This window comes from Rhinoraja longicauda, chromosome 9, assembly GCF_053455715.1.
Source record: "Rhinoraja longicauda isolate Sanriku21f chromosome 9, sRhiLon1.1, whole genome shotgun sequence".
Classification (NCBI taxonomy): domain Eukaryota; kingdom Metazoa; phylum Chordata; class Chondrichthyes; order Rajiformes; family Arhynchobatidae; genus Rhinoraja; species Rhinoraja longicauda.
The window spans coordinates 7,489,520-7,516,087 of record NC_135961.1 but is presented as its reverse complement, the minus strand read 5'-3'; the positions used below and the strand labels follow the sequence as shown (position 1 = coordinate 7,516,087).

At 46.0% G+C, this 26,568-nt stretch overlaps 1 protein-coding gene across 2 annotated transcripts in view; it reads right to left on the bottom strand.

Annotated features, from left to right (window-relative positions):
* The window catches only part of pus10 (pseudouridine synthase 10), a 73,639-nt gene that overhangs the window by 8,750 nt on the left and 38,321 nt on the right, over nucleotides 1-26,568 (bottom strand). For both annotated transcript variants that reach the window (XM_078405773.1, XM_078405772.1), the window contains exons 7-15: nucleotides 26,426-26,487; nucleotides 19,814-19,859; nucleotides 18,777-18,841; nucleotides 14,919-15,004; nucleotides 12,457-12,582; nucleotides 9,125-9,181; nucleotides 8,056-8,132; nucleotides 7,920-7,975; nucleotides 2,572-2,689 (exon numbers count right to left, since the gene is read on the bottom strand). In XM_078405773.1, the coding sequence (XP_078261899.1) occupies nucleotides 2,572-2,689; nucleotides 7,920-7,975; nucleotides 8,056-8,132; nucleotides 9,125-9,181; nucleotides 12,457-12,582; nucleotides 14,919-15,004; nucleotides 18,777-18,841; nucleotides 19,814-19,859; nucleotides 26,426-26,487 (693 nt within the window). The remainder of the gene's footprint in view (nucleotides 1-2,571; nucleotides 2,690-7,919; nucleotides 7,976-8,055; nucleotides 8,133-9,124; nucleotides 9,182-12,456; nucleotides 12,583-14,918; nucleotides 15,005-18,776; nucleotides 18,842-19,813; nucleotides 19,860-26,425; nucleotides 26,488-26,568) is intronic.

Below are 26,568 nucleotides of genomic sequence, written 5' to 3'. Positions count from 1 at the left end.
CTCAACTACCTCCTCCGGCAGCTTGTTCCATATACCCATCACATTTTGTGTGAAAAAGTTACCCCTCAGATTCCTATTAAATCTTTTTCCCCTTCACCTTGAATCTATGTTCTCTGGTCCTCAATTCCCCTACTCTGGGCAAGAGATTCTGTGCATCTACCCGATTTATTCCTCTCATGATCTTATACACCTCTATAAGATCACCTGTCATCCTCCTGCGCTCCAAGGAATAGAGTCCCAGGCAACTCATTCGCTCCCTATAGCTCACACCCTCTAGTCCTGGCAACATCCTCGTAAATTTTCTCTGAACCCTATCAAGCTTGACAATATATTTCCTATAACATGGTGCCTCAAACTGTACACAATACTTTAAACGCCTCACCAACGTCTTATACAACTGCAACATGACCTCCCAACTTCTATACTCAATACTCTGACTGATGAAGGGCAATGTGCCGAAAGCCTTTTTGACCACCTTATCTACCTGCAACTCGACCTTCAAGGAACCATGCACCTGCACTCCTAGATCCAATCTAGGATAATCAATAACCATTGCAAGAAACTGTCTTTTAGAAAATAAACCTTGCAAAATTTACAAATATATTTTAAATTCAAAAAGATTAATAATTGCTTGGTTTGATAAATCAAGCTAATTTATCTATCCATCGCCACACAGTTCAATTCATTTTGTACATCAGGAATACTTTCAATCAAACCCATTTTTACAACTAAAATCTCCATTGTGCCCGGATAATTTGATCCGCTGGGATGAAAGTTTCAGCCTGACTTGTTCCCATTTAATAATAACCCGAGTCCCTTGATACTTGGTGGATTGATTTTGAAGTTTACATGTCAGCAGAAAAACCCAGGTTAGCTTTCGAAACAATTAAATAGCACTCCCACGTTAAGGGAATAAAGATGCATGCACTTGGAACAGTTTACAGAGATAACAACATTTACAATTTACAACGCAAAAACAGAAACACAGCATGCATCTCCGAGCAATTCAGAGACTGGCAAACATTCATGATATGCTAGACCATTACCATTCCTGTATTCTGCAATGGTCATGTTTCTGAAAGACTGTACAGAATATATCAAGCACTTCAGATAGGGGATCTGACTAATTTCATTTTTACAGCAATTTGCTAATCATACTAATAGAAGATAGTGCTCCATCTTGCCATGCAATTTTAGATGTCCTATGAGATCACAAATGGCCAATGGTACAAGTGGATATCTACTCTGGTTAAAATGACAAAAAGCTGTTCAACCTATCCCTCTCTTTTGGATTTTTCTCTTTGAAACATCATAAATGACCAGTTATCCCTCCAGACCTGATGGCATTATCTATTATGTAGGAAGGAACTGCAGATGCTGGTTTACACCAGAGATAGACGCAAAATGCTGGAGTAACTCAGCGGGACTGGCAGCATCTCTGGATAGAAGGAATGGCCATTCCTTCTATCCAAAGACACTGCCTGTCCCGCTGAGTTACTCCAGCATTGTGTGTCTATCATCGGCATTATCTATTATTTCATCATATCACTTTGGAAATGTGCTCTTTTAGAGCCACGTTTAATGCATCCATCAATGCACAGCGTGCTCCCTTTTCTAAACCATGATTCCCCTGACCCTATGGGTTCTGCAAGTGCCCATTTCAAATTCCTAATGAGGGTGCAAACATAATGTGCTAACATCTTCTCAACATTACAATAAATGCTCAGGAATTTTAACCAGAATGGATGTACGCTTATTACATTAGCCATTTGTGATTTCATAGGGCATCCAAATGCAGCAACCAGCATTTCAGTACCAGCATCTGGAGCCCCCTCCCCCGAGCCTAAATTCAGATTACTGGATATAACTAATTAACTGGAGATAGACACAAAATGCTGGAGTAACTCAGCAGGACAGGCAGCATCTCTGGATCGAAGGAGTGGGTGATGTTTCGGGTCGAGACCCTTCTTCAGACGGAGAATCAGGGGAGACAGTGCTGCCTGTCCCGCTGAGTTGCTCCAGCATTTTGTGTCTATCTTTGGCGTAAAGATTGAGAATGATCAGCCATGATCACATTGAATGGCGGTGCTGGCTCGAAGGGCCAAATGGCCTCCTCCTGCACCTATTGTCTATTGTAAACCGTTCCTTCCTACACAATAGTTAACTGATGCACATTGAATAACTGAACCTTTATTGTACCGCCTGCCTTCCTGCGAAAAATATGTCCTACACTGGGGGGTCAACTTAAAAATAAACATTTAAAAAAAATGTCTGCTATTCGTTCAAACATTCAATTTCACACCAACATTTACACAATGTTGTCAGAGTTGATTGGCACTGCATTTACTCTGCTAGAGACACAGAGTTGCACTTACAGATTTCACACTAAACAGCCAAAAATACCAGGGTCTCACTTTACTGGTTCCACTGATGAAAAATAATTCACACAGATGCATAAGTCATAGCCTCAGACACACGCTGTGAACCAGAATCACAACCCTGACCTTGGAGATTTGATTTCCGATAGAACAAGTCATTCTGAAATTAAGTGACAGTGTTGTTTTGCGGTACCTTTATATCCTGGAGAAAATTGATATCATTTCTTTCAATGGGCTTCTCGGTCCAAATTAGCGCACTGTACGACTTTGTCTTCTCTTCTTCGCCTTCCTTCATATGTCCGATCGCATCCCTAAAGAAACATATATTGGGACCGAGTTACTTGCTGATAAGATATAATTAAGGGAATAAATGCCAAGATATTGATTTTGTGAAGGACCCATTGGACAACCGAACCTACATCAATGGGACCTCAAATGTTGGCACGTTGGTCAATAAGGGGATTTGAAAGGCATGCAGAGGTTTTCTGGTTAGTTACGAAGTCATAGAATGCAAGCGCAGGGAGATGGTGCTAGAACTGTGTGGTGCTTACACCTCACGCTGCCTCGGCAAGGCCAGCAGCATAATCAAGGACGCGTCGCACCCTGGACACTCCCTCCTCCCCTCTCCCATCAGGTAAAAGGTATAGAAGTGTGAAAACGCACACCTCCAGATGCAGGGAGTTTCTTCACAGCTGTTATCAGGCAACTGAATCATCCTACCACAACCAGAGAGCAGTCCTGAACTACTATCCACCTCATAGGAGACCCTCAGACTCTCTCTGATCAGAGTTTACCTTGCACTAAACGTTATTCATGTTATTCCCTTATCGTACCTATACACTGTGAATGGGTCGATTGTAATCCATGTATTGTCATTTTGCTGATTGGGTGGCACGCAACAAAAGCTTTTACTGTACCTCGGTAAACGTGACAAGAATCTAAACCGAACTCAAACTGCATTCAACATCAGTTAAACTACTGCGTAGGAAGGAACTGCAGATGCTGGTTTAAACCGAAGATAAACACAAAATGGTGGAGTAACTCAGCGGGACAGGCAGCATCTCTGGAGAGAAGGAATGGGTGACGTTTCGGGTCGAGACCTTTCTTCAGACTGAAAGTCATGGGAAAGGGAAACGAGAGATGTAGACGATGATGTAGAGAGATATAGAACAAATGAACAAAAGATATGCAAAAAAGTAACAATGATAAAGGAAATGGGTCATTGTTAGCTGTGGCTCGGTGAGAAAGAAAAGCTGGAGTGACTGGGGTGGGGGAGGGATGGAGAGAGAGGGAATGCAAGGGTTACTTGAAGTCAGAGAAATCAATATTCACACCGCTGGGTACGCAGCCTATCCCGCTGAGATACTCCAGCATTTTGTGTCTATCTTCAGTTAGACTACTGTCTGAACAATGCACATAGATCTGGTCAGCACATTGCAGGAAATTTGCAATTTTACAGGAGGAGGTACAAAGGAGGTTGCAAAGAATGGAAATAAAAATGTGTGACTATGTGGAAATGGATATATTATAGAACACAAAGTGGTGGAGTCTGAAGAAAGGTCCCGACCACAAACGGCACCTGTCCATGTCCTCCAGAGATGCTGCCTGACCCGCTGAGTTACTCCAGCACTCTGTGAAACGTCGGCTAACCATGTTCTCCCGAGATGCTGCCTGACCCGCTGAGTTACTCCAGCACTCTGTGAAACGTCACCTATCCATGTTCTCCAGAGATGCTGCCTGACCCGCTGAGTTACTCCAGCACTCTGTGAAACGTCACCTATCCATGTTCTCCAGAGATGCTGCCTGACCCGCTGAGTTACCATCCCACCCCCACACCCCCTCCCCCCTCCTCCTCTCATACCCTTGAGCACCCAGCCCCTGTGCTCCAATCTGTCTCTCTCCACAGACCAGGTGAGGAATGAGCTCAGGAAGATCAATGTGAGGAAGGCGGCTGGTCTGGACGGCATCAGCTCGAGGTTCCTCAAGTCTTGTGCAGAGCAGCTGTGCGGGATAGTGGAACATGTCTTCAATCTGAGCCTAAAACTGGGGAGAGTTCCACAGCCGTGGAAAACATCCTGCGTGGTACCGGGACCAAAGACGCCGCACCCGAAGCAACTCAACAGCTACAGGCCGGTGGCACTGACTTCACACCTGATGAAGACACCGGAGCGTCTGGTCCTCGCCCATCTCCGCCCCCTGGTGAGACCATCAATGGATCCTCTGCAGTGAGGATCACCACCTCACATCCTGGATTCTGGACAACCTCACCAACCGACCACAGTATGTGAGGACAAAGGACCTGGTCTCGGACAGGGTGGTCTGCAGCACTGGGGTTCCGCAGGGAACAGTGCTAGCTCCGTTCTTGATCACCCTGTACACTGCGGACTTCAGGCACAGGTCTGCAGACTGCTATCTACAGAAGTTCTCTGACAACTCTGCCATCGTCGGCCTCATCACGGGCGACGAGGACAGGGCGTACAGAGAACTGATCAAGGAGTTTGTGGACTGGTGCCAGCGGAACTGCCTCCGGATCAATGCGGGGAAAACCAGGGAGATGGTGGTGGATTTCCGCAGGCACAGCCAGGTCCTCCCGACACCGGTGAACATCCAGGGAATGGACATCGAGAGGGTGGATTCTTATAAGTACCTGGGTGTCTACCTCAACAATAAACTGGACTGGACTGAAAAGACCGATGCACTATACAGAAAGGGCCAGAGCAGACTTTATCTGCTAAGGAGGCTCAGGTCCTTTGGAGTGCAGGGGGCACTCCTAAGGACCTTCTACAACACGCTGGTTGCATCGGCCATTTTCTATGGAGTGGTCTGCTGGAGCAGCAGCATCTCAGTGGCGGAAGGGAAGAGACTCGACAAGCTGGTCAGGAAGGCCAGCCCTGTCCTGGGTTGCCCCCTCGACTCAGTGCAGGTGGTGGGAGAGAGGAGGATGATGGCAAAGTTAACATCGCTGCTGGACAACGACTCCCACCCCATGCAGGACACTGTCACTGCACTGAGTAGCTCCCTCAGTGACAGACTCCTTCACCCCAAGTGCGTGAAGGAGAGATATAGGAGGTCCTTCCTTCCCGCTGCTGTGAGACTGCACAACCAGCACTGCTCCCAGCAGACGAGTCATCAATAACAACTAAGAACACACAGAAAACTGATGACAATTTATATATCTTTTATTTATAATGAATGATCTCTTGCTATCCACTTTGCTGCTGTAACACTGTAAATTTCCCCGGTGTGGGACGAATAAAGGAATATATTATTATTATTATTACTCCAACACTCTGTGAAACGTCACCTATCCATGTTCTCCAGAGATGCTGCCTGACCCGCTGAGTTACTGCAGCACTGTGTCCTTGTTTGTAAACCAGCATCGGCAGCTCCATGTTTTGTACCATGGATTTATTATAGCTTAGTTTAGAGAGACAGCACGGAAATATGCCCTTCGGCCCACCGGGTCCACATCGACCAGCGATCCCTGCACATCAACACTATCCTACACACACTAGGGACAATTTACACGTATACCAAGCCAATTGGCCTACAAACCTGTACATCTTTGGAGTGTGGGGGGGAAACCGAAGATCTTGGAGAAAACCCACGTGGTCAAGGGGAGAACACTCAAACTCCGTACAAACAGCACTCAGAGTCGGGATCAAACCCGGGTCTCGGGCGCTTCAAGGCAGCAATTCTACCGCTGCGCCACCGTGCCGCCCGTTGTTTTCTTAGGCGCAGGGGAAACCCGAGGGTAAACCTTAAATGAGATGAGGATCCTAGAAAGGTACAAAGGAAAAATCTAATTCCCTTTGGAGAAGGACGAGAAACTACGAGCTCAGATGAAAGTAATTGATAGGAGGATTAGAGAGAAATGGAAGTTACTTCCACACACAAGAACCCACTGCCTGAAAGGACAGTAAAAGCAGAAACCCTCATCCAGTGTTGCAGTGCTCATTTTTTAGGTGCCGGAGCTGTCAATGATGCCGGAGCGGACACTGTTAAATACCCCGCTAGTTAAAACTCCCCTCCGTTTATTTGGGGGGGGGGGGGTTTAAACAGAGGTGCCGGAGCGGCACTCCGGTGATCTCCAGCAGCACGGCAACCCTACCCTCAACACATTTAAAAAAGAGTTGGATATAGACTTGAAGAACTGAGACTTGTAGGACACGGTCTAAGTGTTGAAATTTGAGATTAAGTTGGGTAACTTTTGTTTTTGAATCGTATATTCATGTTAGTCAGTTCGTTTATTGTCACATATAGAGGTACAGTGAAAAGCTTGTGTTGCATGCTAACCAGTCAGCGGAAAGACAATACATGAATACACGGTACAGGGAAAAGCTTGTGTTGCGAGCTAACCAGTCAGCGGAAAGACAATGCACGATTACGTGGGACAGTGAAAAGCTTTTGTTGCGAGCTAACCAGTCAGCGGAAAGACAATGCATGATTACAATCAAGCCATTTGCAGTGTATAGATATCATATCATATCATATCATATATATACAGCCGGAAACAGGCCTTTTCGGCCCACCAAGTCCGTGCCGCCCAGTGATCCCCGTACATTAACATTATCCTACACCCACTAGGGACATTTTTTTATTTTATTTTTTAACATTTACCCAGCCAATTAACCTACATACCTGTAGTATAAGAAAATAACTGCAGATGCTGGTACAAATCGATTTATTCACAAAATGCTGGAGTAACTCAGCAGGTCAGGCAGCATCTCGGGAGAGAAGGAATGGGTGACGTTTCGGGTCGAGACCCTTCTTCAGACTGATGTCGGGGGTGGGACAAAGGAAGGATATAGGTGGAGACAGGAAGATAGAGGGAGATCTGGGAAGGAGGAGGGGAAGGGAGGGACAGAGGAGCTATCTGAAGTTGGAGAAGTCGACGTTCATACCACCGGGCCGCAAACTGCCCAGGCGAAATATGAGGTGCTGCTCCTCCAATTTCCGGCGGGCCTCACTATGGCACTGGAGGAGGCCCATGACAGAGAGGTCAGACTGGGAATGGGAGGGGGAGTTGAAGTGCTGGGCCACCGGGAGATCAGTGGCGTTAATGCGGACCGAGCGCAGGTGTTCAGCGAAGCGATCGCCGAGCCTGCGCTTGGTTTCGCCGATATAGATGAGTTGACATCTAGAGCAGCGGATGCAATAGATGAGGTTGGAGGAGGTGCAGGTGAACCTTTGTCTCACCTGGAAAGAATGTTGGGTCCTACATACCTGTACGTCTTTGGAGTGTGGGAGGAAACCGAAGATCTCGGAGAAAACCCACGCAGGTCACGGGGAGAACGTACAAACTCCTTACAGTGCAGCACCCGTAGTCAGGATCGAACCTGAGTCTCCGGCGCTGCATTCGCTGTAAAGCAGCAACTCTACCGCTGCGCTACCGTGCCGATACATAAGGGAATAACGTTTAGTGTAAGATAAAGCCAGTAAAGTCCGATCAAAGATAGTCCGAGGGTCACCAATGATGGGGCGACATAAACTCCCTCTGCGATCTAGTTAAAATTTACATTTGGATGCAAGTGTGCTTACCTGGTTACTATCTGTAAATCCCGAACTCGAATTTTATCAGTAGAGTTATTAATTTTCTATAAAGAGCACAAAAATTAGACGCGTAAGCAAACCAACTACAGGTGCCGAGGAAATTCATGTTCTTTATCTCAATCACCTGCTGAAGTTCTTTTATCTCTTTTTGAAGAAAGGATGTTCTATGTGGGTTAAGCAGCTCAATCGCAAAGGGTCTACCTGCAAAAAGCACAATTGAAATATTCAGTACACAATCATTCATTCCACATGAAACATTCAAGTTATAAATCACGATACAATAGAACTTTATTTATCCCAGGAGGGAAATTGATCTGCCAACAGTCATAAAATCACAAAATACAAGAGACATGAAATTAAGGTGACGAGTGGAAAGGATTGGGGGATGTGCAAAGATTGGGGGTGGGGGTGGGGGTGGGGGGAAGTCAGTCTACCCCACCACAGAAGGGGAGGAGTTGTAAAGTTTAATTGCCACAGGGAAGGAGGATCTCCTGTGACCTTCTAATTGTTCCAATCACAAAATGATCCACAAAGAGAGTAACTCAAGGTATCACTCACGGCGATCTTTGTTCAATTGTATCGCCTACATCTCCTATGATAGGCACATAATCAAGGCCAACCTTCCAGCACAGCTCTAAAGCAGTGTTGCCTAATAGGAGAATAATTTCCTTTCAGACGAGATATTAAGTTGATAGTGCATCCACATACCAAATGACACTTACTTGAACAGGAGTCATAGAGTGATACAGCGTGGGAACAGGCTCTTCGGCCCAACTTGCCCACACCGGCCAACATGTCCCAGCTACACTAGTCCCACCTGCCCCGTGTTTGGTCCATATCCCTCCAAACCTGCCCTATCCATGTACCTGTCTAACTGTTTCTTAAACGTCAGGATAGTCCCAGCCTCAACTACCTCCTCTGGCAGCTTGTTCCATACATCCACCACCCTTTGTATGAAACAGTTACCCCTCAAATTGCTATTAAATCTTTTCCCCTTCACCTTAAAACTGCATTAAAAACCTTAGTTTACCTTTGCTCTCCTGGCTAACAGCTATCACTAAAATAGTCATTCACATTCGTGGATTTTTTCCCCTTGTCCAACTCAGCTGCTTAAACTGCCAACAGAACACCAGCAAACATGCACACACTGCAGGTAATGCAAAGTAGATGATATGAAGCCAAAATATATTTACCATTTCCTAAGGCTCTGACATCGACATCTTCCCTCCCTGAAGATGAAAAATTTAAATCTGCAGGGACAAAAGTTTTACAAAATCTCAACTTTTTAAAAAAGGATATCAATAATATAATTATTAATCCATAACATAAATGGAACAGATATTAAAAAAAATAAGCAAACATAAAATTAAAACATTCACCAATATCTAATTAAAAAGAATCTGAAGCAAAATAATTAAGATTTCTTTTACCATCTTCCGGCCTACCGCTTGACCAGGACCACTTGTCCTTTTGCCAAGGGCTGCAGCAGAACCTCAACTCTATGCTTCTGTGAACCTTAAGTTTTAGTTTGTATTCAATTATTCAGGATTTGATTCCAACCTTCCCGATCGACGGTGGAAATAAGGAACTGCAGATGGTGGTTTACAAAAAAACAACCAGAAAGTGCTGGAGTAACTCAGCGGGTCAACATTCAGCAGCTCTGGGGTACATGGAGAAGTGACGTTTCAGCTCGGGACCATTCCTCAGACGACTAGTGGGGAACTATTTGGGAGAGGGGAGGAAAGCAGGAAGAGAGGAGGGGTAACACAAAGCTTGGCAGGTAATATAGGTGGATGGAGTTCAGGGGTTGTTTGGAGATGGTTGGACGAAGACCAGTGACGAAAATACACAAAGTGTGAGGCAAAAGAGTGGAAGAGCTGCGAATTATGAAGCTAGAGGAAGGAATGTCGGTGGAAGGGAAGGGGAGAAATAGGTGTGAGTTCAGGTCGGGCACAGTGGAGAGGTGGGATGCGGTTGGGAGGGGGGGGGGGGGGGTATTGTAGGTATGTTAGGTTTACCTAAAAACTGGACAATTCAATGCTTATACTGAAGATGGACAAGAAATGCTGGAGTAACTCAGCGGGACAGGCAGCAACGCTGGAGAGAAGGAATGGGTGACGTTTCAGGTCGAGACCCTTCTTCAGGTTATAAGCTATCCAAGGGGAATACGAGGTGCTGTTCCTCCAGTTTGGCTATGGTCTCACTCTGCCAATGGAGGAGGCCCGGGACAGAAAGGTCATTATGGGAATGGGAAGAGGAGTTAAAACGGTTAGGAACCAGGAGATCCAGTAGGCTTCGGTGTACCGAGCACAATAGACAATAGGTGCAGGAGGAGAGGCCATTCGGCCCTTCGAGCCAGCACAACCATTCAATGTGATCAAGGCTGATCATTCTCAATCAGTACCCCGTTCCTGCCTTCTCCCCATACCCCCTGACTCCGCTATCCTTAAGAGCTCTATCTAGCTCTCTCTTGAATGCATTCAGAGAATTGGCCTCCACTACCTTCTGAGGCAGAGAATCCCACAGATTTACAACTCTCTGACTGAAAAAGTTTTTTCTCATCTCCGTTCTAAATGGCCTACCCCTTATTCTTAAACTGTGGCCCCTCGTTCTGGTTCCCCCAACATTGGGAACATGTTTCCTGCCTCTAACGTGTCCAACCCCTTAATAATCTTATATGTTTCGATAAGATCCCCTCTCATCGTTCTAAATTCCAGTGTATACAAGCCTAGGCGCTCCAGTCTTTCAACATATGACAGTCCCGCCATTCCGGGAATTAACCTAGTAATTAACAAGTGCTCAGCAAAATGATCGTCAAGTCTACGCTTGGTTTCCCCGGAGTACAGGAGGCCACATCGGGACCACCATCTGCAGTAGAGGAGGTGGGTTACAGGAGATTTCTGCCTGCCTTAAGGTGGAAGCCTTGCCAGAGTTCTGCTCTCCATCCTGCCCCCCCCCCCAGACGGAACAAGGACAGAGTTCCCCTGGTCCTCACCTGTCACCTCACCACCCTCTGCATCCAATACATCAGCCTCACCAATTCCCCACCTTCAACATGATCCCACCACCAGTCCCATCTTCCCATCCCCACCCCTTCCCATCTACACAGAAATCACTCCCTCCCCAACCCCTTGGTTCACTCAACCCCTCCCACCCAAACCACCCCCTTTCCCCTGCAACTCTAGATGTAACACCCGTCCCTATACTTCAACCAGGGGCCCAACAGTTCTTCCAGGTGAGACAGAGGTTCGCATGCACCTCCTCTAACTTAATTTACTGTGTTCCTGATGTCCCTACACGTCAGCGAGACCAAGCACAGGGGCGGCAAACATTTTGCCAAAAACCTGAGCTGGGCAGCCAAAGCCTACTGGATCTCCCTGTTGCTCACTATTATAACTTCCCTTCCCATTCCCATACTGATCTTACTGACCCGAGCCACCTCCATTCCATGAATTCCTGAACATGGAATTCTCCAAATTTTAAGTAACTCCAAGCCCTTCGTCCCCCACCCCACCTTTTTCTCGCCCACCCCTTCTCCCCCCCTGAACTCATACCCATTCCCTCCTTCCCCCAACATTCTTTCCTCTAGCTTCCCCATTTTGCAACTCTTCAATCCTTTTATTTCTCACCGTCTGCCTCAACATCTCTCCCCTTTGCCCAACTATCTGCCGATCAAACCCCCCCTCTCCCCTCAACTGTCTCCACCCATTACCTGCCAGGCTTTGTCCTGCCCCCTCACCTGTCTCCACCCATTACCTGCCAGGCTTTGTCCTGCCCCCTCACCTGTCTCCACCCATTACCTGCCAGGCTTTGTCCTGCCCCCTCACCTGTCTCCACCCATTACCTGCCAGGCTTTGTCCTGCCCCCTCACCTGTCTCCACCCATTACCTGCCAGGCTTTGTCCTGCCCCTCCTCTCTTCCCACTTTCGTTCCCCTCCTACAATCAGTCTGACGAAGGTCCCGACCCAACACACCACCCATCCATGTTCTCCAGAGATGATGCCTGACCCGCTGAGTTACCCCAGCACTTTGTGTCTTTTCCAGATTGTGAACATGAGAACAATTTACTGTAAATAGGGGAGGAAAAAAATAATCTCACAATTATCAAAAACTTGGAATAAAGATAAAATCGTATATCTTTTTGGTGTGTGGTGCAAATGCGTACTCAGCATGGGCCAGCACGTCTCTGTGCCTGTGAGAGACGTTGTACTTTAGAAGCATGGGAAGGAACTGCAGATGCTGGTTTACACTGAAGATGGACACAAAATGCTGGAGTAACTCAACGGGACATGCAGCATCTTTGGATAGAAGGAATGAATGACATTTCCGGTCAAGACCCTTCTTCGGACTGAGTGTCACCCTCTCCCCCGACTGTCTGAAGAAGGGTCTCGACCTGAAACGTCACCCATTCTTTCTATCCAGAAATGCTGCCTGTCCCGCTGAGTTACTCCAGCATCTTGTACTTTAAAAAGTTGAACAAGAAAACAGGCGTCATTTAAGCATTTCACTGAGGTAGGTAGCTTACTGTCCACTTCAAACATCTTCTTCAGTGGCTCGCCGATAAGTTCTTCTACTGAGGATTCCATTTTTCTCTCTCCATCTATCACCCAAGGGGTCTGTGGTAGGGTTCTGGAGTACTTGTTATATCTGCCTGGGGAAACAAAAAAATACATGGCAATACACTCACTAATCTCCAGAAATAAGTCAAGTCAAGTTTATTTGTCACATGCACATACACGACGTGCAGTGAAATGAAAGTGGCAATGCCTGCGGATTGTGCACAAAAAAGAATTACAGTTACAGCATATAAATAAAAGTTAATACAGAGAAGACAAAATTTAGTCCCTGGAGTTATAAAAGTTAACAGTCCTGATGGCCTGTGGGAAGAAACTCCGTCTCATCCTCTCCGTTTTCACAGCGTGACAGCGGAGGCGTTTGCCTGACCTTAGCAGCTGGAACAGTCCGTTGCTGGGGTGGCAGGGGTCCCTCATAATCTTGCTTGCTCTCGATCTACACCTCCTGATGTATAGGTCCTGCAGGGGGACGAGTGTAGTTCCCATGGTGCGTTCTGCCGAACGCACTACTCTCTGCAGGGCCTTCCTGTCATGGGCAGAGCTGTTCCCAAACCAGACTGTAATGTTGCCGGACAGGATGCTCTCTACAGCCCCAGAGTAGAAGCAATGAAGGATCCTCAGACACACTCTGAATTTCCTCAGCTGTCTTAGGTGGTAAAGGCGCTGCTTTATCTTACCCACCAGTGCGGCAATGTGCATTGCCCATGTCAGATCCTCTTTGATGTGGACTCCCAAGTATTTAAAACTGCTCGCCCTATCCAATTCTCATGGGAAATGGAAGAATTTATTTATTCGGCACATTCCAGATCCGAAGTTCAGGGTGACAAATTCTAACGATGGTACTTGAGTCAGCGAAATACAACCCTGAGAAGATAAAGCTTTAACTTTTTTCACTGCCACAGGTACAAAATGATTCCATGCTTTGGAGCAACAAAGAGCCATTCCAGGCTGGACTGGTGCAATATTGAGCAAGTTGTCCCTGAATCACCTGGACTTCAGTTTGACAATAGACAATAGGTGCAGGAGTAGGCCATTCAAGCCAGCACCACCATTCAATGTGATCATGGCTGATCATTCTCAATCAGTACCCCGTTCCTGCCTTCCCCCCATACCCCCTGACTCCGCTATCCTTACGAGCTCTATCTAGCTCTCTCTTGAATGCATTCAGAGAATTGGCCTCCACTGCCTTCTGAGGCAGTGAATTCCACAGATTTACAACTCCCTGACTGAAAAAGTTTTTCCTCATCTCCGTTCTAAATGGCCTACCCCTTATTCTTAAACTGTGGCCCCTGGAACATGTTTCCTGCCTCTAACGTGTCCAACCCCTTAATAATCTTATATGTTTCGTTAAGATCCCACCTCATCCTTCTAAATTCCAGTGTATACAAGCCTAGTCGCTCCAGTCTTTCAACATACGACAGTCCCGCCATTCCGGGAATTAACCTAGTAAACCTACACTGCACGCCCTCAATTGGTCCATTAAGTGCAAGAGCTTTCCAATTCTCAAAGTGTTTTAAATAGTTTTAAACATTAATAAAAATTGTATTGTTATCTTTCCATCAATAGAACCAAAGGAAAAATCTAATTTCTGACTGGGCGACAAAGATTTATATGTCAGGTGGATGAAAATGCTTTAAACTAGTAATGATGGCGGCACGGTGGCACAGCGGTAGAGTTGCTGCCTTACAGCGAATGCAGCGCCGGAGACTCAGGTTTGATCCTGACTACGGGTGCTGTCTGTACGGAGTTTGTACGTTCTCCCCGTGACCTGCGTGGGTTTTCTCCGAGATCTTCGGTTTCCTCCCACACTCCAAAGACGTACAGGTTTGTAGGTTGATTGGCTGGGCAAATGTAAAAATTGTCCCTAGTGGGTGTAGGATAGTGTTAATGTGCGGGGATCGCTGGGCGGCGCGGACCTGGTGGGCCGAAGGGCCTGTTTCTGCGCTGTATCTCTGTATGAGCAGACCTGCAATGTCCTCAATGTTTAAAAATGCAAGGTGGCACAGCTGGTAGAGCTGCTGCCGCCTCACAGCGCCAGAGACCCGGGTTTGATCCCGACCTCGGATGCCGTCTGTGTGGTGCTTACACGTTCTCCCTGTGACCGCGTGGGTTTCCTCTGGGTGCTCCGGTTTCCTCCCACATCCCAAAGACATGCAGGTTTGTAGGTGAATTGGCCCCTGTAAATTGCCCCTGGTGTGTGGGCAGTGCATGAGGAAGTGGGATAACATAGAACTGGCGCGAAGGGCTGATGGATGGATGGCCAGTGTGGTCTCGGTGGGCTACAGGGCACGTTTCCATGCTGCATCTCTAAAACCAAAAACTATTTCCATGCTGCATCTCGACAGCTGAAAACTACTGATTTACGTATGACAGTCGGGAGGAAATTCAAGAGATAACCGTGGCAATCTCCTACCTGCCACGTAGACCGAGGTGTGGGTGCAGTGGATTTCCTGAACAACACAGGCACATTTGGGTGCTACAAGCTGATGAGGAAACTGTCTGCAAAGATAAAAAACATTGAATCAGAGATCTAAAACACACAAAATGCAGGTCAGCATTCATTAAATCTATGGTTAAATTAATTTACCTCATAAGGCACTTTGCAATATTATTTCAAACATCAGTTTAGAAAGTAACCTGGGTTTGGCACAGATTCATAAGGCACTTTGCAATATTATTTCAAACATCAGTTTAGAAAGTAACCTGGGTTTGGCACAGATTCAAATCAACACTGATTATATGCAAATATTTTACAGTATCTGCTTAAATGATTATTTTGTAACACCAAATATAAACTCCCTTCTATTTAGTTTAGCTTAGAGATACAGCACCTTTGGGGAAACAGGCCCTTCGGCCCACCGAGTCCGCACCGACCAGAGATCCCCGCACGTTAACATTATCCTACACACACTGGGGTCAATTTACACTTATACGAAGCCAATTAACCTACAAACCTGTACCTGGGAGGAAACCGAAGATCTCGGGAGAAAAATCCACGTGGTCATGGGGAGAACGTACAAACTCCATACAGACAGCACCTGGTCAGGATCGAACCCGGGTCTCTGGCACGGCAAGCGCTGTAAGGCAGCAACTCTACCGCTGGGCCACCGTGCCGCCATTTCTGTTAGAATATCTTTAATATCCATACTGAAAGCTTCTCTCAGATTTCTGAACTTTGAAAACATCCTTTTTCGTTTTCTTTTCACTGCATGGAAATTAGTCTTCGCTGGCATAGATCCATAATCAATTGCACTGTTTCAGGGACTCATTCACACCATTGTTGTTCCTTCTTCCCACTCTCCATGGTCTGCTTTTCAACTATGCTAACTGCAGGACTGGTAGACACAAAATGCTGGAGTAACTCAGCGGGACAGGCGGCATGTACTTTGTGTAGTGACAATAAAGGTTTTTTACATTTACATCTCTAGATAGAAGGAATGGGTGACGTTTCGGATCGAGACCCTTCTTCAGACCAAGGACTGATATCTACGTTTCAAATTGTGGGCACTCAGTCCATTGCATTTGGCCTTTTCTTTGAACAGCAGGGGAAAATAAACTACCCAAGCCAAAAAAAAAGCAAAAATGGATGCTTGTGCCAATGAAGCTGCACGATGGTGCATTTTAAGGAGGTCTTTAAGAGGAGTTGTGGCGAGGCAGAATGATTTAGTACTCCAGTGAGAGACAGAGTGAAGGCACATCCACAGTGGTGGGACAAGAGTGGTAGAGGATGAAGTGTTTTGGGATGCACAGATGGCAAGGAGATCGATATTGACATCGGTAATGGTTTATTATTGTTATCTGACTGTGATACAGTGAAAAACCTTTTTGCATGCTATCCAGTCACATTATAGCAAACATGAGCACAATCAAACCATACGCAAGTACAACAGGCAGCGCAAAGAGAAAAAGATACAGAGAGCAGAATAGTATTAAAGGTAGACACAAAATGCTTCAGACTGAAGAAGGGTCTCGACCCGAAACGTCACCCATTCCTTCTCTCCCGAGATGCTGCCTGACCCGCTGAGTTACTCCAGCATTTTGTGTCTACCTTCGATTTTAACCGGCATCTGCAGTTTTTTTCCCCTACGCAGAATAATATTACCTCTACAGGGAAAATGCAGGTTAAAGAAGTGCAACTGCTCCAATGAGGTTGGCTGAGGGATTGGTACCACAACTTTAGCTTGTGAGAAAACTGTTCAATAATCGGATCACGATGGGCACGAAGCTATTCATGAATGCGGTGAGAGGTGCTTTCAAGCTTCTATATCTTCTACCCGATGGGAATGATTGAGGTGCAAGCAGTCCTTGATTATGTTGGCTGCTTTGTAGAGGTGGCATGGTGTGGATGGAGTTGATGGGGAGGGAGGGGGTGGAGTGAAAACGTGGAGGCTGCTTTGTGTGACAGACTGGGCTGCATCCACAACTCTACAGTTTTTTGTCGTCTACGATGAAGCTGTTGCCATGGGGAAATCTGAAGAAGGGTCTCGACCCGAAACGTCACCCTTTCCTTCTCTCCAGAGATGCTACCCGTCCCGCTGAGTTACTCCAGCATTTTGTGTCTATCTGGAGTTTGAACAGTATGGATATTCAAAGGCTAGGGTTGGTTTGAAGAGATAAGTGTTTTAAGGGTGCTGGTGCTAAATTTGGTCTACAGTTACAGAGATGATGCGTGAGTGGATCATGTAAAGAATAAAATGCAAGCAGCAACCATTTTGGATACCAGAGTTGATGTCTGGAGGGGTGGAGGATGAAAACTGTTTATAAAAACAGGCGATGATGTACAAGATTTTTGTGATTTGAAAAAAAAGAAATTCAGCTGAGGGCCAGAGCCACTGAACAGATTGTGGGTAGTTGCAAAGAAAAGAAATATAATCAAGTGCAAGAAAATGGAGTCGATGGCAATGCCTTCAGCCTCCCCAAGAGTTAGCTAAGAGTCATTACCAGATGAAGCTGAAGATAGATGCACGGTGGCGCAGCGGTAGAGTTGCTGCCTTACAGCGAATGCAGCGCCGGAGACTCAGGTTCGATCCCGACTACGGGCGCAGTCTGAACGGAGTTTGTACGTTCTCCCCATGAGTTTTCTCAGAGATCTTCGGTTTCCTCCCACACTCCAAAGACGTACAGGTATGTAGGTTAATTGGCTGGGCAAATGTAAAAATTGTCCCTAGTGTGTGTAGGATAGTGTTAGTGTGCGGGGATCGCTGGGCGGCGTGGACTCGGTGGGCCGAAGGGCCTGTTTCCGCGCTGTATCTCTAAATCTAAATCTAAAAAGCTGGAGAACTCAGCGGGACAGGCAGCATCTCTGAAGAGAAGGAATGGGTGACGTTTCAGGTCGACGCCCTTCTTCAGACCAAGACTGGTGGCTGTCAAAATAACACGACACCAACTTTAATCAACAGTCCTTCAGAAAATTGTTGAGATTGTAATGATCTTATATTTGAGCACCACTGTTGTGATTTTTCATCTGATGCAAACTCTAAGAATATAACATTTATGGAGTAGGTGAATCTACTTTGTACTAATGGAGTTTCTGCGTCTTTCAAATTTTTTTTGTTTAGTTTAGTTTAGTTTAGAGATACAGCGCGGAAACAGGCCCTTCGGCTCACCTCGTCCGCGCCGGCCAGCGATCCTTGCATATTAACACTATCGTGAGTTTGGGCGGCACGGTAGCGCAGCGGTAGAGTTGCTGCTTTACAGCGAATGCAGCGCCGGAGACTCAGGTTCGATCCTGACTGCGGGTGCTGCACTGTAAGGAGTTTGTACGTTCTCCCCGTGACCTGCGTGGGTTTTCTCCGAGATCTTCGGTTTCCTCCCACACTCCAAAGACGTACAGGTATGTAGGTTAATTGGCTGGGTAAATGTAAAAATTGTCCCTAGTGGGTGTAGGATAGTGTTAATGTACGGGGATCGTTGGGCAGCACGGACTTGGAGGGCCGAAAAGGCCTGTTTCCGGCTGTATATATATGATGATATGATATGATGATGAATCATGTAAAGAACTAGGGACGATTTTTACATTTATACCAAACCAATTTATCTACCTACCTGTCTGTCTTTGGAGAGTGGGTGGAAGCCGATGATCTTGGAGAAAACCCACTTACTTGTGTGTGTTTTTTAGTTGTTTCAGGGATTTTCCTCAGAATGCTCGTTAATTGTTCAATGTACATCATTGACTTATCTTGATATCTTCTTGGTATATAAATTCCCCAATTCCTCAGAAATACAAATTAAAATTAAGTTCTCACTCAACAAACAACTCGTCAATACTCACTCAAGGAACTCATCATCTTTTATCTTCTCCAAAGCTTTTACCACTGCCATTCGGGTGAAAATAGACTGAAAAGAGAAACTTCCGTTATTATTGGTTCTCAGAACCTCTGCATGTGCACAGGATGTGGCTAAACTAATTACCTGAAGTTCACCTCCAGCACAACATTGCTAACAAGTCACTTGACTTGGCAATCAGTCTAATTCACATTTACTCTGTATTCCAAAGAAACACCTCACTGAGATTTTCATGAGAACCCAAAATTCTTGGAGACCACCTCAAAAAAACACAATTACAGCCTCGGTCCGCCAATTGTTCCCAAGGCTGCTCAATTCACACCTAGTAAAGATTAAACGACTTAAATGCAGACACAACACTAATCTATGTGTAGGGAGGAACTGTAGAAGCTGGTTTAAACCGAAGATAGACACAAAAAGTTGGAGTGACTCTATGTTCCATTTGAAATTCTAATACTAATTGCAAGTAATTAGGAAGAATAGAGTGTTGGCCAAAGAGATGAGAGTATACATGTGTAGAAGTCGTAGATACATAGAGGTTCGGTAAGACTGCACATGGAGTGTTGCATATAGTTTTGGGCTTATTATTGAAAGGGTTTCTATTTATTCTTCCTTATTATAGTTCTCACCATGTGCTATGCCGTACTTTGTGTTCTTTGTATCTCCTAATCTTCAGGCCCACTGCTAGATTTTATATTTAGAGACATGTTTCCAATCAGTTTCTAATCATTAATAAATATCTGTGGATTTTCTTTATAAAATGAAGCACTTCCTCTTAGCTAGTCCCATCAAAAGACTGCACTGACTTGCTGGTTCAGTGTTTATAATCAAACAATTAAATTTGTTCCAAGTTGATTATCATACGCTTTCAAAATTATCTACTTTCCATTATGGTATATTTTTGGGGAGATAACAATTATAACCAAATTAAATGCCAGAGAAGTCGTTTACAAAATAAATTTAGAGCCATCAGCACTTTTCAAGCACTGTCACTCTCTGCACTAAAATGACATGAAAAATTACCTGCTTGTTTTTTGTTGGTCTGAAGCAGTCACGACACACTGTGGCCCTAGATTAGCACAAAGAGCATAATTAGAAAATTCTGATAATATTACAGTTTTCAAGTTTATTACTCATTTTTACTCCACAATACACAAAGCAAATGGTCAAAGCACAAATGCCAGAAGCAAACCAAATCGCGAACTAAGTCACTATTGTTAAGTAGTGGGCTCAATTACATTTATCTCTCTTGCGAAAGCGAGAAAGCCCATCACGAAAGACCTTGAGGTGGTGTCCACGCACACCTTTATAAACCATAATGGTCCTTCTGGCATCGGCAGTGCTGGGGAGGCTGTTCCAGGACATAGTCTCAGTGACTGTGAAGGAATCGAGGGGAAGCTGCAGATGGTAGTGTTCTTAAGCACAGCATAACATTGTAGCTGGCACCCTGTGTCACTTTGCTGATGAGAATAAACTGATCAGGATGTTAATCAGTTTAGTTTTGTTCAGAGATACAGCATGGAATCAGGCCCTTTGGCACTCCAAGTCCGCACTGACTAGCGATCCCCGCACATTAACACTATCCTACACGCACTGGGGACAATTTACATTTATACCAAGCCTATTACCCGACAAACCTGTACGCCTTTGGAGGAAACCCAAGATGTCGGAGAAAGCCCACGTGGTCATGGAGAGAACAGACAGCACCCGTTGATGGGATCGAACCCGGGTCTCGGGCACCGCAAGCGCTGTAAGGCAGCAACTCTACCGCTGCACCACCGGGCCGCTCAATTAGCTGGATTACGTTCTATGTTTCTGTTGGCAGTTTTCCACACTGTTGGGCGATACCAATGTTACAACTGTGATGAAGCAGCATGGCGAGAGATGGGCTAGAGCTTTGAATGGAGACTCTTCAGTCCCACAGTGAACATGTTGACTGGTCCCATAACCTTTGTTGTGTCCAGCACATCCTGACCTTTCTGGTTATCATGTCGAGCGAACTGAACTGACTGAAGACCAGTTCCCATAAAAGTGGGGAGCTCAGTGGCGCGGCGGTAGAGTTGCTGCCTTGCAGTGCCAGAGACCAGGGTTCGATCCTGACTATGGGTGCTGTCTGCACGGAGTTTGTACGTTCTCCCTGTGACCTGCGTGGGTTTTCTCGGGGTGCTCCAGTTTCCTCCTGCACTCCGAAGACGTATAGGTTTGAAGGTTCATTGGCTTTGGTAAAATTGTAAATGGTCTCCAGTAAGTGGGGGATGGTGTTAATGTGCGGGGATCGCTGGTCGATGCGGACTCGGTGGGCCGAAGGGCCTGTATCCAACTAAACTAAACTTAGGATGTAGTCAAGACGTATCATTCGCTTGACACTTCTGGCTGAACATGGTTAGGAATGCTTCAGCTGTGTCTCCGGCACTCACATCCCACACCCTGCCAGAGTTGAGGACGGAATGCCCAGAGACCTACGACAGGAATGTCTGTGTGGAAATGGGAAGGAGAATTAACGTGTTTAGCAACCGGGAGATCAGGAAGATTCAGGCGGACTGAGCAAAGGTGTTCAGCGAAACGATCGCCCAGTCTACATTTGCTCTCGCCAATGTATAAGAGTCCACATCTTCAACAACAGATACAGCAGATGAGGTGCAAGTGAACCTCTGCCTAACCTGGAAGGTCTGTCGGTGTCTCTGGACAGAGTCGAGGGAGTAGGTGAAGGGACAGGTGTTGCATCTTCTGCGGTTGCAGGGGAAGGTACCTGGGGAGGGGGGGTAGGAAGGGACGGGTTAACCAGGGAGTTGCGGAGGGAACGGTATCTGCAGGAGGTGGAAAGGGGTGGAGATGGGAAAATGTGGCTAGTGGTGGGATCCCGTTGGAGATGGCGGATATTTCAGAGGATTATGTGTCGTATGCGACAGCTGATGGGGTGGAAGGTAAGGGCTAGGGGGAAGGGGGAAGCAAGAGCAGAGCACCGAGGATACACGAGTGAGGGTCTCATCTATGATGGGAGAAGGTAACCCCGGTTCCCTAAAGAATGAGGACATCTCGGATGCCCTAGTATGGAACACCTCATCTTGGGCGCAGATGCGGCGTAGACGAAGGAATCGGTAACAGGGGATAGAGTCTTTGCAGGAAGCAGGGTGGGAAGAAGTGTAGTCGAGATAGTTTGTACGTTCTCCCCGTGACCTGCGTGGGTTTTCTCCGAGATCTTCGGTTTCCTCCCACACTCCAAAGACGTACAGGTATATGTAGGTTAATTGGCTGGGTAAATGTGAAAATTGTCCCTAGTGGGTGTAGGATAGTGTTAATGTGCGGGGATCACTGGGCGGCACGGACTTGGAGGGCCGAAAAGGCCTGTTTCCGGCTGTATATATATGATATGATGATATGATAGTTGTGGGAGTCAGTGGGTTTGTTATAGATGTCAGTCGATGGTCTATTTCCTGTGATGGTGACTGTGAGATCATTAACCTTGAGATGCTGCCTGACCTGCATTTTCTATTTTATTTCAGAATTCCAGCAGACACTGTATTTTAACCATAAAATACCCACAGGTTGTGAGATAGGCTGATGGAAGAGCAGGAGATTTACATAGAACATTAAAACCAGCACAAACTTGCCAAGCTGAGCAGCATGTTCTATGATTATAACGATATGAAAGAATGGGTCGACTGGGCTTGTAGTCACTGGAATTTGGAAGGATGAGAGGGGATCTTATGGAAACATACAACATTCTTAAAGGATTGGACAGGCTAGATGCAGGAAAGATGTTCCCGATGTTGGGGGAGTCCAGAACCAGGGGTCACAGTTTAAGAATAAGGGGTAGGCCATTTAGGACTGAGACGAGAAAAGACTGCCACAGATTTACAATTCTCTGGGTGATCTGACACAGAAGGCAGTGGAGGCCAATTCACTGGATGTATTCAAGAGAGAGTTAGATATAGCTCTTAGGGCTAAAGGAATCAAGGAATATGGGGGAAAAGCAGGAACTGGGTATCATCATATCATATCATATATATACAGCCGGAAACAGGCCTTTTCGGCCCACCAAGTCCGTGCCGCCCAGCGATCCCCGTACATTAACACTATCCTACACCCACTAGGGACAATTTTTTACATTTACCCAGCCAATTAACCTACATACCTGTACGTCTTTGGAGTGTGGGAGGAAACCGAAGATCTCGGAGAAAACCCACGCAGGTCACGGGGAGAACGTACAAACTCCTTACAGTGGCAGCACCCGTAGTCAGGATCGAACCTGAGTCTCCGGCGCTGCATTCGCTGTAAAGCAGCAACTCTACCGCTGCGCTACCGTGCCGTACCGTACCGTACTTCATACACTTCACCTCCAATTTCCATCCTGCCCTTAAATATAACTGGACTATCTCTGACATCTCCCTCCCGTTTCTGGACCTCACCATCTCCATCACAGGAGACAGACTAGTGACGGACATTTACTACAAACCCACTGACTCGCACAGCTATCTGGACTACACTTCTTCCCACCCGGTCCCCTGCAAAAAGTCTATCCCCTACTCCCAATTCCTCCGTCTACGCCGCATCTGCGCCCGGGATGAGGTGTTTCACACTAGGGCTTCCGAGATGTCCTCGTTCTTCAGAAAACGGGGCTTCCCCTCTTCCATTATAGATGAGGCTCTCACTAGGGTCTCTTCTACATCCCGCAGCTCCGCTCTTGCTCCCCCTCCCCCCACTCGCAACAAGGACAGAATCCCCCTCGTTCTCACCTTCCACCCCACCAGCCAGCGGATCCAACATATCATCCACCAACATTTCCGTCACCTACAACGGGACCCCAACACTGGCCATATCTTCCCATCCCCTCCCCTCTCTGCGTTCCGCAGAGACCATTCCCTCCGTAACTCCCTGGTCCACTCGTCCCTTCCTACCCAAACCACCCCAACCCCGGGCACTTTCCCCTGCAACTGCACGAGATGCAACACCTGTCCCTTTACCTCCCCCCTCAACTCCATCCATGGACCCAAACAGTCTTTCCAGGTGAGACAAAGGTTCACCTGCACCTCCTCCAAACTCATCTATTGCATCCGCTGCTCTAGATGCTGCTCTAGAAACTTATTTACATCGGCGAAACCAAGCGCAGGCTCGGCGATCGCTTCGCTGAACACCTGCGCTCGGTCCGCATTAACAAAACTGATCTCCCGGTGGCCCAGCACTTTAACTCCCCCTCCCATTCCCAGTCTGACCTTTCTGTCATGGGCCTCCTCCAGTGCCATAGTGAGGCCCGCCGGAAATTGGAGGAGCAGCACCTCATATTTCGCCTGGGCAGTTTGCAGCCCGGTGGTATGAACGTCGACTTCTACAACTTTAGATAGCTCCTCTGTCCCTCCCTTCCCCTCCTCCTTCCCAGATCTCCCTCCATCTTCCTGTCTCCACCTATATCCTTCCTTTGTCCCGCCCCCCTGACATCAGTCTGAAAAAGGGTCTCGACCCGAAACGTCATCCATTCCTTCTCTCCCGAGATGCTGCCTGACCTGCTGAGTTACTCCAGCATTTTGTGAATAAATCGCATTTGTACCAGCATCTGCAGTTATTTTCTTATACTGAATTTAGATGATCAGCCATGATCATATTAAATGGCGGCTCTGGCTTGAAGGGCCGAATGGCCTACTCCTGCACCTATTTTTCTGTGTTTCTATAATGTTCTTCGTGGCTTCCATCAGTTGCTCGCATGCATGTACTAAAGTATACTTTTAAATTATTGGTTCATGTCAGCAAATACTTTATGTAGATGTCAAACCAAACTTACTACACAGAATGTAATTTTCATTAAGGTGTTAACTTTGCACATAACATTCATGCAACACTGTCTTTTTAAGCAAGAATTAACATTATGTGTTAGCAAATTAAAAGTTCATTTTGATGGAGAAGGAATGTGAAAATTAATTCTTACAAATAATTTTGCATCACTATAGCCTTTAATACACAGCCAAGAGAATTGTTTAATCTTTAATACAACGTTTTTAGAATGGGGCAAATATGTTCTTCTTGTTTAATCTGTCAATCATCTAATCTCAGCAGTAGCTAACTTTATTTTGTTCTTATCACACGTTAGAGGCAGGAAACATGTTCCCAATGTTGGGGGAGTCCAGAACCAGGGGCCACAGTTTAAGAATAAGGGGTAGGCCATTTAGAACGGAGATGAGGAAAAACCTTTTCAGTCAGAGTTGTAAATCTGTGGAATTCTCTGCCTCAGAAGGCAGTGGAGGCCAATTCTCTGAATGCATTCAAGAGAGAGCTAGATAGAGCTCTTAAGGATAGCGGAGTCAGGAGGTATGGGGAAAAGGCAGGAACGGGGTACTGATTGAGAATGATCAGCCATGATCACATTGAATGGCGGTGCTGGCTCGAAGGGCCGAATGGCCTCCTCCTGCACCTATTGTCTATTGTCTATTTTTAAGCAAGAATTAAAAGTAACATTATGTGTTAGCAAATTAAAAGTTCATTTTGATGGAGAAGGATTGTGAAAATTAATTCTTACATATAAATTTGCATCACTATAGCCTTTAATACACAGGCAAGAGAATGGTTTAATCTTTAATGCAACTTTTTTGGAATGGGGCAAAGATGTTCTTCTTGTTTAATCTGTCAATCACCTAATCTCAGCAGTAGCCAACTTTATTTTGTTCTTATCAAATCCAAACTCAAAATTATTTAGTGTTCATTTCTTTCTAAGTATGGAGTTATATCATGCTGACTTGCGGCCATTCACAAGGCCCTTAAGACTGTCTAAACTCATTCCATCCCTGTCTGGGGGCACGGTGGCACATCGGTAAAGTTGCTGCCTTACAGCACTTGCAGCTCCGGAGACCTGGGTTCGAACCCAACTACGGGTGCTGTCTGTATGGAGTTTGTACGTTCTCCCCGTGACCACGTGGGTTTTCTCCGAGATCTCTGGTTTCCTCCCACACTCCAAAGACGTACAAGTTTGTAGTTTACTTGGCTTGGTATAAGTGTACATTGTCCCTGGTGTGTGTAGGATAGTTTTAGTGTACGGGGATCGCTGGTTTGTGTGGACTCGGTGGGCCGAAGGGCCTGTTCCGCACTGCATCTCTAAACTAAACTCAAGTCTATGCTTTTACAGTATATCCTATTTAAAAATACCCTCAAAACACTTTTAAAAACTTAAGCAATCCAACAAAAAAGTCATGACAGAATAAGTTATGGGTCTTAACATGAACCTCGGGAGCTTTAAATAAGAAAAGTAATTTATGTGGAATAAATTGCATTCAGTGTGAATTTTCTGCTATTTTAATCATTTAAATAAACTATAAGATACATGTTTAAGAATAAGGGGTAGGCCATTTAGAACGGAGATGAGGAAAAACTTTTTCAGTCAGAGAGTTGTAAATCTGTGGAATTCTCTGCCTCAGAAGGCAGTGGAGGTCAAGTGGCTGAATGCATTCAAGAGAGAGCTAGATAGAGCTCTTAAGGATAGCGGAGTCAGGGAGTATGGGGAGAAGGCAGGAACGGGGTACTGATTGAGAATGATCAGCCATGATCACATTGAATGGTGGTGCTGGATCGAAGGGCCGAATAGCCTACACCTGCACCTATTGTCTATGTGTTGAGCAACATGCAGGAAAAATGATAAATTAGGCAACTTACAGAAAATGGCAATCCCCATCTGTTTCAGGATGTGCAAAGACTACACTCACTTCAAATAAGCTCTAGTTATTGAAAGAAACAAGTTGTCATTAAGCATAAAATATTCCTTATAACCTGATAGTCTTATTATTGTTCCAATACGA